This window comes from Somniosus microcephalus, chromosome 7 (assembly GCF_052327205.1).
Source record: "Somniosus microcephalus isolate GS21.2 chromosome 7, FLI_Smic_1.0, whole genome shotgun sequence".
Lineage (NCBI taxonomy): Eukaryota > Metazoa > Chordata > Chondrichthyes > Squaliformes > Somniosidae > Somniosus > Somniosus microcephalus.
The window spans coordinates 235,941,448-235,959,163 of NC_140993.1; the positions used below are offsets into that span (position 1 = coordinate 235,941,448).

At 43.5% G+C, this 17,716-nt stretch overlaps 1 protein-coding gene and 1 long non-coding RNA gene across 9 annotated transcripts in view; one reads left to right on the forward strand and one right to left on the reverse strand.

The window, feature by feature from the left end:
* Positions 1-14,626, reverse strand: part of fbxo43 (F-box protein 43) — a 36,458-nt gene extending 21,832 nt beyond the window's left edge. The window contains exons 1-2 of one of the 3 annotated variants that reach the window (XM_085993448.1): positions 14,486-14,626; positions 58-172 (exon numbers count right to left, since the gene is read on the reverse strand). In XM_085993448.1, coding sequence (XP_085849574.1) covers positions 58-98 — 41 coding nt within the window. In that variant the 5' untranslated portion in view covers positions 99-172; positions 14,486-14,626. Of the gene's footprint in view, positions 1-57; positions 173-274; positions 432-14,485 lie in introns of those variants that run through there. The other 2 variants (XM_085993449.1, XM_085993447.1) reach the window with 2 other exon arrangements.
* Positions 1-17,716, forward strand: part of LOC147115155 (uncharacterized) — an 82,248-nt gene that overhangs the window by 40,400 nt on the left and 24,132 nt on the right. Inside the window, exons 1-2 of one of the 6 annotated variants that reach the window (XR_015079062.1) lie at positions 14,695-14,837; positions 16,929-17,011. The exons of 1 other annotated variant lie outside the window; for it this stretch is intronic. This is a non-coding gene — a long non-coding RNA (uncharacterized LOC147115155). Of the gene's footprint in view, positions 1-13,845; positions 13,918-14,694; positions 14,865-16,928; positions 17,012-17,716 lie in introns of those variants that run through there. 4 more of the 6 variants (XR_015079060.1, XR_015079064.1, XR_015079063.1 and 1 more) reach the window with 4 other exon arrangements.

Genomic DNA, 17,716 nt, shown 5'->3' on the forward strand with positions numbered 1-17,716 from the left:
AAAAACACGCATGGTCGTCGTTTAAATTGTTCCCTAAAAGGTTTAAGCGTTCCTTACAGATTTCCTGTGAAATGCAGCAAGTACAGAATACTCCCCATACCAACACCAGTTCGTTTTCCCCACAGGAGTGCAATACTCCTTTACTCAGGATAGAACGGCACCCAGCCACCTCCTACAAAGACAAGCAAAAAAGGTGAAATAAAAATACCATGGTACACTCAACATGGGAACTGAATTTTAAAACGACTTTCTAATTCTATTAAAAAAGGGTCACCTTTCAGAATTGTACAGTCGCTCCATGTATTCCCTTCCGTGGAAAGCACACCGTGTGTACATACGCACAGTTAGCTGTGGCTGATGACAAACGCTGAGGATTAAATTCATTACACTGGGGTCCGGTGTAGTGCGCGGCCGAGGGAGAGCTGCTGGAAGAGATGCACTCGCAATAGCAACGTGTCGAGCGCGCTCTGCCCGGCCCATCGTCTTGGGAACCAGATGCTGCCTCCACGCGAAGCCCTCTTTGCAGGTTCCCTCGTTTTGATTTGAATTTTGCGCCACTACGATCCAAGCCAGCCGTTTGCGTTTGCCCGCTAAACCAGCTTTAAATGACCGCCAAAAAAAAAAGCCCAGACAGGGACAGACGCGCACAAACTACCTTCCCCGGGACAGACTGCAGCTTACAGAGCGCAGAGAACCAGATAGAATTTTTTTTTAAATTTTTTTAAAAAGGGACTGGCCGTGGCGGTCTGCACACTTAATCTCTGTGTACAGCTTTTTAAAATTATTAGTGGCGATTGTACGAGGCGATCAATATCGTTGACGTCAGTTTCGCACACACAAAACGCCGAACAACCGCCTCCAAGTAAGCTACCTTGAGAGACTTCGCTTTTTACCTTGGAGACACCCTGGGAATTTTGACAGACTATAAAGACGAAATATATGCCGGCAAAATTCGTATGATCCCCAAAATGCTGTATATTTATTACACAAGATTAAATTTCATTTTTGAGGACTACTTTGCTATTGGAATTGTGTCACCAGTTGGTCACCGATGCTTTCGCTCTCTTATTACAATGTCAACAAGAAGCCAAGTTGTTTTGGTCTGCTGGGGCGTTCTTTTTGCAGCGTTAGTCCAGTGCAATGTTTGTAGGGGGTCAACAGTTCCGCGCTGGTAGCCAGCGCACCTGAAAAACACTGGTTTTGCAGCATTACTATGTCCAGGCAATTATTATCTTGTGTTTCGAATCACTAGAAGATCCGGCAAGAGTCAGTGTTTCGCAGAGCTCCATCTCCCCCCCCCCCCCCCCCCCCGCCTCCCCCCCCCCCCAAAACTCGAGTGATGTGAACTAGTGAGAATACAAGATACTAAAAGGCAGAAAAGGCAATTTCCTCCCACAAGCCCAGATCTTTAATCGGGGATGTCAACCCTACCTATTCATCATATTCCCAAATCCTGTTGCCAGAAGCACACCTAGTTGTCTGGAACCCATTTATCCTATTCGCTTGATTTTTTTTGGTAATTTATTATTCTATATTTTGATTACTCTTTGTGAAATAGTTCAGTCTCCAGAGAGCTTGGTGAGGAAAGAGCTGGGTGAAAACCCGATCGAGTTGGCCACCCTGCAGCCAGTGGGAGAACTCGGGAGGATAGCAAGTGGGTGGCCATCCGAGTGGGTAGGAAGAGGCAGGCAGTGCAGATTCCTCCAGGAGTGTGGTGCTCACACCGGTTTTCAGTACTGAATACCGGAAAGGGTGACAACACCTCGGAGTGCAGTGTAGAGCACATCCATGGCGGCGGCGGGGGCAAATGACTGCAAGAGTGTTAAAATGCAGTGGTCGTAGGGGATTAGATAGTCAGGATAGACAGACGTTGCTACAACTGCTACGAGTCCCACCTGCTGTGGCCGCTTCCCTGGTGCCAGGGTAGAGGACATCACTAAACAAGTGCAGAACATTCTGCGGGGGAGGGGAAAAAAGGAGACAGCTACAAGTCGTGGTTCATGTCGGAACCAATGACACAGGAACGGGAACAGTCGAGGTCCCACAGAATAAGTTTCAGGAGCGAGGGAGGAAGTTAAAGAGCAGGACCTCAAAGGGTAGTAATCGCTAGATTACTCCCAGTACCACGTGCTAGTGAGTATAGGAACAGCAAGATAAAGCAGGTCCACCTGCGGCTGTAGAAATGGTGCAGGAGGGAGGGTTTCAGATTCCTGGGGCATTGGGACAAGTTCTGGGACAGGTGGATGGATTGCACCTCAACAAGGCTGGGACCAATGTCCTTGCGGGGAGGATAACTTTTGTTCTGGGGGGGGGGGGGGGGGGAAGAAAGGAGGGGGGAAAGAATTAAAAAAAAAAAAAAAAAAATATTTGGCTGGCACCAGGATCAAGCATTAGAAAAAGGAGCAGAGAAGTGCCGAGAGGACTGGGAGAGACAAACAGCATTAGAATAAAGAGTTCAGAAATAGGAGGGATCAGATGGGTGAAATGCAAAACAGACAAAGGCAGGTTTGGAGTGCAATGCATGGAGAGTTAGAAATAAAGTTTGGTAAGCTGTAGGCACAAGAAGCCACATGGAACAATGATAGTGGCAATAGAAAAACAATGTGAGCAGGAATAGGCCCTTCGTGCCTGCTCTGCCATTCAATATCATGGCTGATCCTCTCTCAATACCATATTCCCACTCTCTCCCCATACCCCTTGATGCCTTTTGTGTCTAGAAATCTATCTCCTTAAATATATTCAGTGACTTGTCCTCCACATGCTTCTGTGGTAGAGAATTCCACAGGTTCACCACCCTCTGAGTGAAGACATTTCTCCTCATCTCAGTCCTAAATGTCCTACCCCGTATCCTGAGACACTGACCCCTCGTTCTAGACCCCCCACCCCCCCCCCCCCAAAGCCAGGGGAAACATCCTCCCTGCATCCAGTCTGTCTAGCCTGGTCAGAATTTTATACGTTTCAATGAGATCCCCTCTCGTTCTTCTAAACTCTAGTGAATACAGGCCTAGTCAACCCAATCTCTCCTCAAGACAGTCCTGCCATCCAGTCTGGTGAACCTTCACTGCACTCCCTCTATGGCAAGTATATCCTTGCTTGGGTAAGAAGAGCAAAACTGCACACAATACTCCAGGTGTGGTCTCACCAAGCCCTGTATAACTGTAGTAAGACATCCTTGCTCCTGTACTCAAATCCTCTTGCAATGAAGGCCAACATACCATTTGCCTTCCTAGCTGCACCTGCATGTTTCCTTTCAGTGACTGGTGCACAAGGACACCCAGGTCCCTTTGTACATCAACATTTCCCAATCAATCACCATTTAAATAATACTCTGCCTTTGTTTTTCCTACCGAAGTGGATAACTTCACATTTATCCACGTTATACTGCATCTGCCATTATTTGCCCACTCAATTTGTCTAAATCGCCTTGAAGCCTCTTTGCATCCTCCTCACAACTCACAATCCCACCTAGTTTCGTGTCGTCAGCAATCTTGGAAATATTATATTTGTTTCCCTCATCCAAATCATTGATATATATATAGTGAATAGCTGGGGCCCAAGCACTGATCCCTGCGGTACCCTACTAGTCACCACCTGCCACCCTGAAAAAGACCCATTTAGTCCTACTCACTGTTTCCTGTCTGTTAACCAATTTTCAATCCATGCCAGTATATTACCCCCAATCCCATGCGCTTTAATTTTGCACACTAACCTCTTATGTGGGACTTTATCAAAGGCCTTCTGAAAATCCAAATACACCACATCCACTGGTTCTCCCTTATCTATTCTACCAGTTACATCCTCAAAACTCCAGTAGGTTTGTCAAACACGATTTCCCTTTCATAAATCCATGTTGACTTTGTCTAATCCCTGATGTGCCTCAATAATCCCGAGACTCGATGTTGGCGGAACAAAACAAGGCTTTTATTAACTTAGAAGATAACACGCAGTGGAGAGAGGTATCTTCCATCTGGAGCTCTGCAGTACTGGATATGAGGCCAGACTGAGCTGGCTTACATAGAGGCCAGGTATGGGCGGAGCCCTACACACAACACATTCCAATATACAATACAATGGTGAGGAGAAACCTGAAACCAACCACAGTCACAGGCAATACAATGGTGAGGGGAAACCTGAAACCAACCACAGTCACAGGCAGTGATGAATGGAATATTTCATCACAATCCCGTTGATATTTTCTAAGTGTCCTGTTATCACATCATTTATAACAGACTCTAGTATTTTCCCTACTACTGATGTTAAGCTAACTGGTCTGCAGTTCCCCATTTTCTCGCTCCTTTTTTAAATAGTGGTGTTACATTTGCCACCCTCCAATCTGCAGAAACTGTTCCAAAATTCTATAGAATTTTGGAAGATGACAACCAATGCATCCACTATTTCCACGGCTACCTCTTTTAGTTCTCTGGGATGCAGATCATCAGGCCCTGGGGAATTATCAGCTTTCAGTCCCATTAATTTCTCCAGCGCTATTTCTTTACTAATACTAATTTCCTTTAATTCCTCCTTCTCACTAGACCCTTGTTTCCCTAGCATTTCTTAGAAGTTATTTGTGTCCTCTTCCGTGAAGACAGAACCAAAGTATTTGTTTAATTGCTCTGCCATTTCCTTGTTCCCCATTATAAATTCTCCTGTTTCTGACTAAGGGACCTACATTTGTCTTCACTAATCTTTTTCTTTTTACAATAACTGAGACCTGGCTCAAACAAGGAGGATTTGGAACTTAATATTGCTGTATTCAAGAAAGAGAAGGATGGGGGAAAAAAGAGCGGCAGTAGTGATCAAAGATACAGCATTGGAAAGCAATGTTGCACTTGAGGGATCAAAGATAGAATCTATTTGGTTAGAATGAAGGAAGAGGAGCTATTAAACTGCTGGGCATTATAGGCCACCAAATAGTGGTAGGAAGATAGAGGAGCAGATTTGCAGTAAAATTGCAGAAAGGTGCAAGAACTTTAGAGTAGTAATAATGGGGGACTTCAATTATCCTAATCTAGACTGAGAAAATAGCAGTGTAAAAGAGCAAAGAGGGGCAGGAATTTCTGAAATGTGTACAAGAGAACTTTCTTGATCAGTAATTTCCAGCCTACCAAGGAAGGAAGCAGTGCTGGATCTAGTTTTAGGGAATGAAGTGGAGCATGTTTTAGAGAGCATTTGGGAGTAGCGATCACAATATCTGGTTTAGTGTAGTTATGGAAAAGCACAAGGAACAATCAAACGTAAAAATACTCAACTGGAGGAGGGCTAATTTCAGTGAGCTGTAAAGGGATCTGGCCTAGGTGGATTGGAATCAAAGATTGGCAGGTACAACAGTAAATGAGCAATGGGAGGCCTACAAAGAGGAAACAGCTCAGGTACAGACTAGACAGATTCCCACAAGGGGAAAGGAAGGGCATCCAAAGCTAGAGCTCCCTGGATGACTAAAAAAGGTTAAAATGAAACAGAAAGGAGGCTTTTGATAAATGTAGAGAACCAAGTTGAATACAGAAAGTAGAGGACTGCAACAGACAATAAGAGGGACAGAGAGTGTATGAGAATAGATTAACAGGTAACACAAGAGAACACAAAAAGGTCTTTTTTAAACAAAGAGTCAAAAGGGTGGGGCTGATTCAGGACCAAAAGGAGATCTTGGAAGCAGAGGGCATGCCTGAGGTACTAATGCATACTTTGCATCTGTCTTCACTAAAAAGGATGCTGTCAATGTCAGCAATGGAGTATAGAAATTGAATAGGATAAAAACAGATAGAGGAGATATTTAAAAAGTCAGGAGCACTAGAGTAGAAAAGTCACCCGGTCCAGAAGGATTGCATCCTAGGTTGCGGAGGAAAGGAAGGGTTGAAATTGTGGAGGCCCTGGCTATAATCTTCCAATCCCCTTTGACATGGAGTTGATGCCAGAGAACTGGAGCATTGCCAACATTACACACCTGCTCAAAAAAGAGGGGGATAAACCCAGCAACTACAGGCCAATAAGGCTAATGTCAGTGGTGGGGAAACTTTTAGAGCCAATAATCCAGGAAAAAGTTAATGGGCACTTGGAATAATATGGGTTAATAAGTGAAACTTAGCACATATTTGTTAAAGGCAAATAATGTTTGACTAACTTGATTGGAGTTCTATACTGAAGTAACAGAGGGTAATGGTTGATGTGTACATGGCCTTTCAAACAAGGGGTTTGACAAAGTACCACATAATAGACTTGCTAGCAAAATTAAAGCCCATGGGATTAAAGTGGCAGTGGCATGGATAGAACTATTGCTCTTTGATATACATTAATGACCTACATTTGGGTATTACAGGACATATTTTCAAAGTTTGTAAATGACAAAACACAGAATAGTAAACCATGAGGAGGATAGCAACAAGACTTCAGGGAGGACATTGAAATGGGGAGACACATGGCAGATGACATTTAATACAGAAAAGTGTGAAGTGATGCATTTTGGTAGGAAGAATGAGAGGGGAGGCAATATAAACTAAAAAGTACAATTTTAAAGGGGATGCAGGAAAACAAACCAGCAAAAAATATAAAAATGGATTGTAAAAGCTTCTATAGGTATGTGAAAAGGAAAAGACTGGTGAAGGTAAATGTAGGTCCTTTACAGTCAGAGACAGGAGAATTTATGATGGGGGAAATGAGAAAATGGCAGAGAAATTAAATAAATAAACTTTGTTTCTGTCTTCACAGAGAAAGACACAAAAAACCTCCCAGAAATACGAGAAAACCAAGGGTGTGGCGAGAATGAGGACCTTAAAGAAATTAGTAAAAAAAAAAAAAAAAAAATGTACTAGCAAAATTAATGGAACTAAGTCGATAAATCTCAAGGACTGGATGCCTACATACTAGGGTTTTGAAAGAGGTGGCCATTGGGATAGTGGACACATTGGTTGTCATCTTCCAAAATTCTATAGATTCTGGAACGGTTCCTGCAGATTGGAGGATAGCAAATGTAACCCTGCTATTTAAGAAAGGAGGGAGAGAAAACAGGGAACTACAGACATGTTAGCCTCACTCCAGTAGTTGGGAAAATGCTGGAATCTATTATAAAGGATGCAGTAACTGGGCACTTAGAAACTAATACAGGAAACTTTGGTTTATCCGGAGGTTGTATGTCCGGAAACCTCGATCTACTGGCAGAAATCAGGAGCCGTTTAGTTAGGTTTTTTTTTCTTCTCGTGGCTTTTTCCACCCCCCCCCCCCCCCCCCCACAGTCAGGCTCTGGAAAGTCTCTCTGAAGCTCAGCTACAGAGACGCTTCCAAGGTACAGGCCGACTGTTTAGAAGCTGTTGCTAAGCAACAGTGTTTGTTGTCAGATACGGAGATGAAAACCTCCGTATGCTTCAACATTAACGCTGGTATGTCCGGCTGTTTTGATAGATCGGCAACAGCTCGGTCCCGTCGGTGCCGGATATAACAAAGTTTCCTGTAGCAAGATTGGGCAGAGTCAACATGGATTTATGAAAGGGAAATTCTGTTTGACAAACCTATTGAAGTTCTTGGAGGATGTAACTAGTGGAGTAGACAAAGGGGAACCGGTAGATGTGGTATATCTGGATTTTCAGAAGGCCTTCAATAAAAGGTCCCACACAAGAGGTTGGTGAACAAAATTAGGGCACATGGAATTGGGGGTAATATACTAGCATGGATTGAGAATTGACTAACAAACAGAAAACAAAGTAGGGATAAACGGGTCTTTTTCAGGATGGCAGGCTGCGACTAGTGGGACACCACAAGGATCGGTGCTTGGGCCCCAGCTAGTCACAATCTATATCAATGATTTGGATGAGGGGACTAAATGTAACATTTCCAAATTTGCTGATGATACAAAGCTAGGTGGCAGTGTCAGTTGTGAAGAGGATGTGAAGAGGTTTCAAGGGGATCTCGACAGGCTCAGTGAATGGGCGAGAACATGGCAGATGGAATATAATGTGGATAAATGTGAAGTTATCCACTTTGATAAAAAAAACAAAGGCAGTGTATTTCCTAAATGGTGAAAGATTAGGGAATGCAGATGCTCAAAGGGACCTGGGTGTCCTTGTACACGAGTCACAAAGTGAATGTGCAGGTGCAGCAAGCCATTACAAGAGGATTTGAGTACAGGAGTAAAGAAGTCTTACTCCAATTATATAGGGCCTTGGTGAGACCACACCTGGAGTACTGTGTACAATTTTGGTCTCCTTACCCAACAAAGGATATACTTGCCATAGAGAGAGTGCAACGAAGGTTCACGAGATTGATTCCTGGGATGGCGGGACTGTCGTATGAAAAGAGATTGAGTAAACTAGGCCTGTATTCTCTTGAATTCAGAAGAATGAGAGGGAATCTCATTGAAGCATACAAAATTATTATAAGGCTCGATAGGGTGGATGCTGGGAGAATGTTTTCCTTGGCTGGGAAGTCTAGAACCAGGGGCCACAGCCTCAAGGTAAAGGGTAGGCCATTCAGGACTGAGATAAGAAGAAATTTCTTCAGAGGGTGGTGAATCTTTGGAATTCTCTACCTCAGAGGGCTGTGGAGGCTCAGTCATTGGGTACATTCAAAACAGAAGTCGATAGATTTCTGACTAGTAAAGGCATCAAGGGATATGGCCGGTGAATGGAGTTGAGGCAGATCAGCCATGATCTCATTGAATGGTGGAGCAGGCTCGAAGGGCCGAATGGCCTACTCCTGCTCCTATTTGTGTTCTTAGAGACACCTCGGGATGTATGGACACAAATGATGGCAGGACAAGTTGAGAAGGCTGTTAAAAAGCCAAACGGGATCCTTGGCTTTATAAGTAGAGGAACGGAGTACTAAAGCAAGGAATTTATGCTAAATCTTTATAACACACCAGTTAGGCCTCAGCTGGAGTATGGTGTCCAATTCTAGGCACCATACTTTAGGAAAGATGTCAAAGCCTTGAAGAGGGTTCAGAGGAGACTTACTAGAATGGTACCAGGACTTCAGTTATGTAGAGAGACTGGGTTTGCTCTCCTTAGAGCAGAGAAGGTTAAGGGGAGAGGAGCGAGAGCATCACCACTAGAACCACTTTTTAATGACTCAATCACATGATTATATTGAGACGTCAGGATTTCATATTTCCGGAATCATTCTCTTAAAACCAAATGGCTTCCTTTTTGGCTGTATCGTTCTATGATGTTGCAGCTTAATATTGAACAATTAAACATGACTACAGATGCACAGTTATTGTTTAAAACAAGATACTGAAGCAAAAACAAACTAGTCGTATTACAATTATCAAAACCGAGTTTACAAATTAAAAAACAGGTGAACAGTCAGAGAAACACACATCGACCTACCGTACACAGAATGGTCAAACACTACAAGGGCCACAGTGACTAACTTTTTTTTTTCCCTCTTAATTCATGGTCACTGTGCCATTTATGGTTTGTTTGGCATTACAACACCTCTACTGCCAACAATGCGGAGAATCACTAGGAACAGCTCTCTGAATGGTGGTAGTATTTGTAACCAGACATGCAACAAACCAAGTCATCTCCAACATTCCAACACCCTCCTATGCATGTTCCTATATAAGCTGCAACTCAGCCAAAACTTTAGACCTGCATCTCATTCGAACAAGTCCCACATCACCCATCAGCTCTTCCCCATAGGGGATGTTCAACAGATTTCAAAAGCCACATTTAAATATTTCAATGGCTTCACCTCATCTACCACAGTAACCTCTTCCAGTCTCAAGTCCTAGCTACAGTACATGTACATTCAACACTGATGCAAATTTTTTTGCTCACACACACACACACACCATACCTTCATCCTCCACAACTAGAGTCCCTCTCCAATTATTGAGCAATCCTAGCCTTTCAACTATTTTTTGCATTTCGTATGCTTAGGAGGAAATAAGGACTTTTATACAATTGCTAGCCCCATCCCCCACCATGTTATTTTGGCCCTTTTCATCTCTTCCCCTAAATTTTCTACATGCTTTATTATTTTTATTACTATTGTTAGGCCTGGTTTTATCATTCAGTTTCAAGTTTGTTTAAGTTTAATCTATTACCATGGAACTATCACTTTATAGGAATAATAAATTAATTTTGTATTCTTGGCATCTCATACATGGTGGTGTGCTTGGTAACTTTTCTGAACAGTTAATTCTGGCCATATCTCTTCATATTGAATTGAACTTGCCCTTTTCTGGTCCAGCACCCTTATCTTTGACTCATCCATTATTCTTTTCTAATTCTACACTGAACCAATTATGCTGTAGTTCATGGCTACCCTCCAAATCCTTTGTGTATAACCATGGCTGTATCGCTCATTACAGATCCCCCATGGTGCAAATCCCATGTAGTAAATTTAAAAAGCATTACCAGCAAATCAGTGGGGGCCCTTGTAAATGCAGATTACATTAAAACACAAGACACAAGACTAGCTAAAAAGGGAAGCACCCATTGTTCAATGTATTTCCCAATTTTAGGAGAAGGTTTTTACTGCCATCACAGGGACCCTGAAATAGGGTCTCCCTTGATGCTACACAGCTCCAGTGACAAGTTGTAGGGAACATACCCACACATCCCAGGAGGAGCTCCTTTGCCAACAGCACTGGAACAAGACGTCAGATGAGTCAATGCTATTGTAAATCTGCCCAACCCTAGAAATCCATGCTGCAGAGGGTGCAAGATCTGCATTCCCAGCCTAGACCATGGTATCCCAGAGACAGGGCATCCTTGGAGCAAGCCTCAGGCTGGTTTGAACACACACCTCTTGCTATCTCCAAGAGAGCTGCTTTGGGATGCTCCATGTAAAGGTGACATCATTGGAATAGTTTAGCAGGCAGCAAAACCCTACTCAAGGGTCTTCAAGACAAGAAAATTGAGTTAATAAAAAAGACATTTTCTTTTATGAACATAAAGTACTTCCTAGGTTTCCCTTTATGCATGCAGCTGTGCTTCAAGGGAATGCTGCCATCTGATAATTTATCCTTACAAGGTCAAATAACTTTTGCTCCCAACTCCTCCTCTTATAAAAGAGTGACATGTTGGCATACAGTTCACAGGCACTGGTACCCCTTCAAATATGCCACTATCACTCACCTTCCAAGTACACAATAGCCAACTGGGCAAGATCACAGGGACTGCCAGTGAAAAATGAAACCCAACATGTCCAGTTGCAGAGCTGATAAGCATCCAATCAGATTTCATAGAATCAAAAGCTAGTGCAGTGTATAGATATAAAAAAACTCAAATCTTTTATTCCCTTGGAAGAATGCAATACTTTTACCCAAAGTCATGGAAGGTTACATAGTCCCATGTAAAAAAGATACCAAGTACCAGCCCAAGAATCATTCAACTGAAGACATGATATGTTATGCAAAGGAGCTCTACCTCTGAGCAAAAAAAGGGCGTGGAAAGGCAATCTAAAGGAGAAATTCTGGAAATGTATTATCCAAATAAAAAAGGAGATTTTTATAAACCAAAAAAAAGTTACCAAAACATATGGAGTGGTATGATCTAGGTGAAGCCAAGCATTCTACAGTGGAATCACTAAACGTTGAGGCTAAAGTGACCTTGGGAAAGTCAGTAAAATTGAATCTTCTAAATATTTCAAAATAGGGATCTTACAACAAAAATTGGCCCTAAACTCTCTGCATTTATGTTACTAAGAAAGTACTGCAGGCTGCTTTTTGTAGTCAACAGCTGCATTATCCATACTAAAATAAAAACAGCCACAATTTATTAATTGCCAAAATGACATAGTCCAAAGCAAGTGTGGTGCTTGGGTCAGGATGCACATATTTCTTTTTTGAATTGTGTCAGGTAGGCATTTGACATGCAGAAATTCATCATCCCATTGAAGAGCCTCAAAATCAAGCGACAAAGAAATCTACACCTGTAGAATTTTTGCTTGCCCGATACAGGGTGCAAGGTCGTGCCCATAGGGATGCACCCCACTTACTAAGTCCAGAGACCTTTGGTGCAGGTTAGCAAATACAAGGTTAGACCACTTCCTCCTATTCTGTTGTCTAATCAACCCTTAAAATTATAATGTAAACTTAACTATTTTTTAAGTTTGGACATGCAATCCTAAATTTAGATGTGAATCTAGAATATTCTGATAGTATTGGGTATGCCCAACAAAACCCTACAAGACCTTCTTCACCTAGGCTGATGGGTAATCTGTAACAGCAGAAAAAAATCCCAGCCCCCCAGTGACAGGTCTCTCCTCTGCATTTCATTAAAGAGATAGACTGCCAATCACCACAATACATTGGAGTAGTGCAGGTCTGCCTGGCTCAGGTATCAGATTGTCAAGTCTGTTAGAGGGTTGACTTGGTTATAAATTTCTATTACCAGATGAGTCACTTTAGAACTCCTTCTACTTCTACCTTCTCCAAGATGATAGTCAATCATTCTTTCTGGAGTGATGAGCTAACTTACCTTCATCTACATCGTGTGGAGATGCCAGTGTTGGACTGGGGTGGACAAATGTAAGAAGTCACACAACACCAGGTTATAGTCTATATTTCTTGAGGAGGCTGAAGGGATGTAATCTGTCACCCCCGATCCTCTCTAACTTCTACCGCTGCACTATAGAGAGCATCCTGACAAACTGTATCACGGTATGGTACGGCAGCTGTAGCTCCCATGACCGGAAAGCCCTGCAGCGGGTAGTCAAAACTGCCCAACGCATTACCGGCACCCAGCTACCGACCATAGAACATATATATCAGAAACGCTGCCTACGGAGGGCACGGTCCATCATCAAAGACCCTACCCACCCCAGCCACAATCTGTTCGCCCTCCTACCATCTGGAAGACGCTACAGATGCACTCGCACCCGTACGTCGAGATTTAGGAACAGCTTCTTTCCCAGGGCTGTCATCCTACTGAACTCCACAAATAAACACTAAAGCCTGCACATCTGCCGATGCACTTTATTATGGTCATATTTATGCTAATATACATGTACAAATGTATGTTGAAATGTTTAAGTGTCCAAATCCAAATTGTACACTCTCGGGAGCCGCAAGCCTACATTTCGTTGTACTGCACTTGTGCACTAACAATGACAATAAAAGTTGATTTGATTTTGAACAGTTTTATTTGAAATCACAAGCTTTCGGAGCGCTGCTCCTTCGTCAGGTGAAGTCGCTTCACCTGACGAAGGAGCAGCGCTCCTAAAGCTTGTGATTTCAAATAAAACTGTTGGACTATAACCTGGTGTTGTGTGACTTCTTACATTCATCTGCATCAGCCTTGTAAATCAAGTCAAAAGAAATTACCATGGGAGGTTTTTTTAAAAATATATTTTAAACCCTTTTTAAAAAAAAGACAGTAAAGTTACAACATGGAAATAGACCAGTCAATCCATGCCAGCATTTACCATCCACACAAGCAGACCTACAAATTGAAAACTCTGCTACGCATATCCTAAATTCCACCAAGTCCCGTTCACCCATCACTCGACCTACATTGGCTACCGGTCCGCCTAGGCCTTAAACTCTGGAATTCCCTCTCTAAACCCCTCTGCCTCTGTCCCTCTCGCCTCACTTAAGACACTCCTTAAAACCTACCTCTTTGACCAAGCTTTTGATCATCAGCCCTAATTTCTCCTTATGTGGTTTGGTGTCAAATGTTGTTTGATAACACTCCTGTGAAGCACCTTGGGATATTTTACTACGTTAAATGCGCTATATAAATGCAAGTTGTTGTTCCCATATGCCTTCATTCACCTATCCCCCATATCTTGAATGTTTCTGCCTCAGCCACTAACCCCGGAAGTGAATTCCACAGCATCACAACAGAACAGAAAATCCCAAGAGGGGTTTAATTAACAAATGCAACATCCATTTAAATTATGTTACGTTCCACTGTCAGGCTCGGTAAATACTTAAGCTTTACAATTTTGAGTGAGTTTTAAATGGAGCCTCGGGTCATGGTAAGTAACAAAATCTATTAAGAATTATTTTGGTGTATCGGAACTACTACTTTAACCAGTTTTTTTCCTTTGCAAAGAACTAAAAGTACCAGGCTCAAATTTGGTTTTCGCCAAGGTCACGCAATGTTTTCCTTACAACCAAGATGTGCGCGCACAAAAGTAGAACCCACTGCACATAAATTGGACAGTGGTGGAGCTCACAGCTACTCCCCCATTTCCTACTGGCAAGAGAAAAAAAAGTTAATCAAGAATGGCTGTCATTTTTTTTTTTTTTTTTTTTTTTAGTGCTGTTCTCTTCCCCTAGAGTCCAACCATTTCGCCACCCAATGGGTCGAAGGAGGTATTAATTATTTCCCCACTTACTCAGCATTGAAATTACGATTTTTAAAAAGGTGGAAAAAACAATTAAAAAAGACTGTGGGCCCAATGCTGCAGGTACAGCTGGGGGAAGAGGCAGCAGTGTGTGTGTGACAGACAGGCCAGTGAAAGGGAGCCCGGTATTGTCAGGGGGGACGGGATGAACCTTCTCTCCTCTCGCCCCTTTAAACCATGAAGCGGAGATACTTACACAACTGATGCAGGAGGAACATGCGGCAACTTCCTGGCCACTCCTTTTAAAAATGTATAAAGCCCCTGCGGTTAACCCGCTCCTACATGTTTTCTCTCTCTGTGACCGGCTTTCCTTCTCCTCAAATTACCATCGCTGACAACACACTCCGCGTTCGAATTTCGTATCCAAACCCCTTATTTGTCACTCAGCGCAGCCAATCAGCAAGCGCCTTACTCTCCACCCTCCCCGAAGATTGCCGAGCGATCCTCAGGTCGCTTGTCAGAGGAGGCTCGTCGAGATAGGTCGCTCGGCGGTTGCCGCTGGAGGCTCGCGGACTGGCACCGAAATAACGACCAACAGACAGCAGGCAGTGAGCAGCTCCTGGCACTCGCCTCGGGTTAGGGCCCGGCTGCTGGTGGTTAGGCCACAGGCCTGGGCACTGGTGGCGTTGTGTGCTCTGTGTGTGTTTTGGTCGCATGCGATGTAATGAGGCTGGGATTAAAGAGTTCTTCAGCTGGTGGTGGAGGGGAACTTTTGTCACCTGCAGTTCAGTGAAGTCATAGAGTTATAACGGCACATAAGGCCATTCGGCCCATCAAGTCCATGCCGGCTCTCTGTAGAGCAATCCAGTCAGTTCCATTCCCCTGCTCTATCCCCATAGCCCTGCAAGTTTATTTCCCTCAAGTGCCTATCCAGTCTCCCCTTGAAAGCATTGAGTGTCTCTGCTTCCACCACTTCCGTCGGCAGCGAATTCCAGGTCCTCACCACTCGTTGCGTAAAAAAGTTTTTCCTCGCACCCCCCCCCCCCCCCGTATCTCTTGCCCAAAACCTTAAATCTGTGTCCCCTAGTCCTTGTACCATCAACTAGTGGGAACAGCCTTTCACCGTCTAGCCTATCCAAACCCATCATAATCTTGTACACCTCTATCAAATCACCCCTCAACCTCCTTTGCGCTAATGAAAACAAATCCAGCTTCTCCAACCTGTCCTTGTAGCGAAGATCCCCCATCCACTGAACCATTCTGGTAAATCTCCTCTGCACCCTCTCAAGGGCCTTCACATCCTTCCTAAAGTGTGGTGACCAGAACTGGATGCAATACTCCAGTTGTGGCCTACCCAGCGCTTTATAAAGGTTCAGCATAACTTCTCTACTTTTGTACTCAATATCTCTATTTATGAAGCCCAAGATCCCATATGCTTTGCTAACCACTCTCTCAATATGTCCTGCCACCTTCAGGGACCTATGCACATTAACTCCCAGGTCCCTCTGTCCCTGCACACTCTTAAAACTGTGCCATTAAGTGTATATTGCCTCTCCCTGTTCCTTCTGCCAAACACACTTCTCTGTATTAAATTCCATCAGCCACTTGTCTGCCCATTCTGCTAACCTTTCTGTGTCCTGTTGCAGTTGATTAGTATCATCTTCACTGTTCGCCACACCCCCAAGTTTGGTGTTATCGGCAGATTTAGAAATTCTACTTTGTATTCCAATATCCAGGTCATTTATATATATCAAAAAGGCAGTGGCCCCAGCACTGACCCTTGGGGAACACCACTGTCTACCATCCTCCAGTCTGAAAAACAGCTATTTACCACAACTCACTTTTCTTTTATCCTTAAGCCAATTCCTTATCCAAGTATATTTACTTTGTGTCAGCCAGTGGCTCAGTTGGTAGCACCCTTGCCTCTGAGTCAAGAAGGTTGTGGGTTCAAGTCCCACTCCATAGACCTGAGCACAAAAATCTAGGCTGACACTCCAGTGCAGTGCTGTGGAAAAGCTGCACTGTCTGCGGTGCCGTCTTTCAGATGAGATGTTAAACCCTTTTTAGATTATACCCAGGACAATTGATTGACGCAACCCCCCCCCCCTTTGATTGTACCATCTTAATCTTGTCTGTTTCTGCAAATCTAGAGTGCTTAATTTGAATGGTCCATCACACAAGGAAATATCCTCATTCTGTTCGATGTTCAACCATTATCACACAAAGGTGTTTTGATGGGGAAAATTTCCGGGCTTATCAGCATGCTGAAAGGTTGGCGAATGATTTTGATATTAACATCTCCAAAGGATGAGGGAACCGACCCAGACTCGGTAGAGCCATGGTCGTTACCTGTTGTGTTGATTTGTAAGTCTTATTAACAGCCTGACCACAGGAGTTCAATGGACGGGACAGTCAGTTAAATTTAAACAAACACATGTCATTGTGTGATCTGATTACTCCAGCTACTTCCTTGGTTAGCATATTCATAAAGTCAATCAATCGTGTCTGTGTCTCTGTATGAATAATTTCCTCCTGCATTCCGTTCGGCTCACAGCTTTTTAAAAGTTAATTTAAAAGTCCCGTTGGCTCCTCGAGGCATGCTGCAATACGAAGCTTGGTCAAATTCTTATGATTGGTCAATTTACAAAACTGCCTTTACAGTACAGCTGCTTAACTCTTTAATGTCGGTTTACTTTAAGTTAAGTGCGTTCTTGCTGCAGGACTGGCTATAGCTGGAGAGCACTTTGGGACTTCCTGAGGTCGTGAAAGGCGCTATAGAAATGCAAGTCTTTTATATCAGTTTCTTGTCAAATGACGCAGATACAGTTCAAAATGGTTTTTTTAATTGGGTAGATGTGCTTTTTAGTGGCTTGGAATTATTATCTGTTTTCATCTGTCAGCTGTGGCTCAGTGGGTAGCACACTTGCCTCTGAGTCAGAAAGTTGTAGGTTCAAGTCCCACTCCAGGGACTTGAACACCTAAAGCTAGGCTGACACTCCAGTGCTGCACTGTCGGAGGTGCCGCACTGTCGGAGGTGCCGTCTTTCGGATGAGATGTTAAACCGAGGCCCCGCTTGCTCTCTCAGGTGGGCGTAAAAGATCCCAAGGTGCTATTTTGAAGAAAAGCAGGGGAGTTACCCCCGGTGTCCTGGCCAATATTTATCCCTCGACCAACAGATTATCTGGTCATTATCGCATTGCTGTTTGTGGGAGCTTGCTGTGCGCAAATTGGCTGCTGCATTTCCCACATTACAACAGTGACTACACTCCAAAAGTACTTCATTGGCTGTAAAGCACTTTGAGACGTCCGGTGGTCATGAAAGGCGCTATATAAATACAAGTCTTTCTTTCATTTAGGAATTTTGAACCAGCACATGAAAAATTCTTAGTAGCAATGCTTCATTAAAATCTCACTAGACACTCAATCTTTTAAAGCATTGGACACTGTGGAGGTTTTTTATGATTGTTTGTTTAGCACAGACTGGATG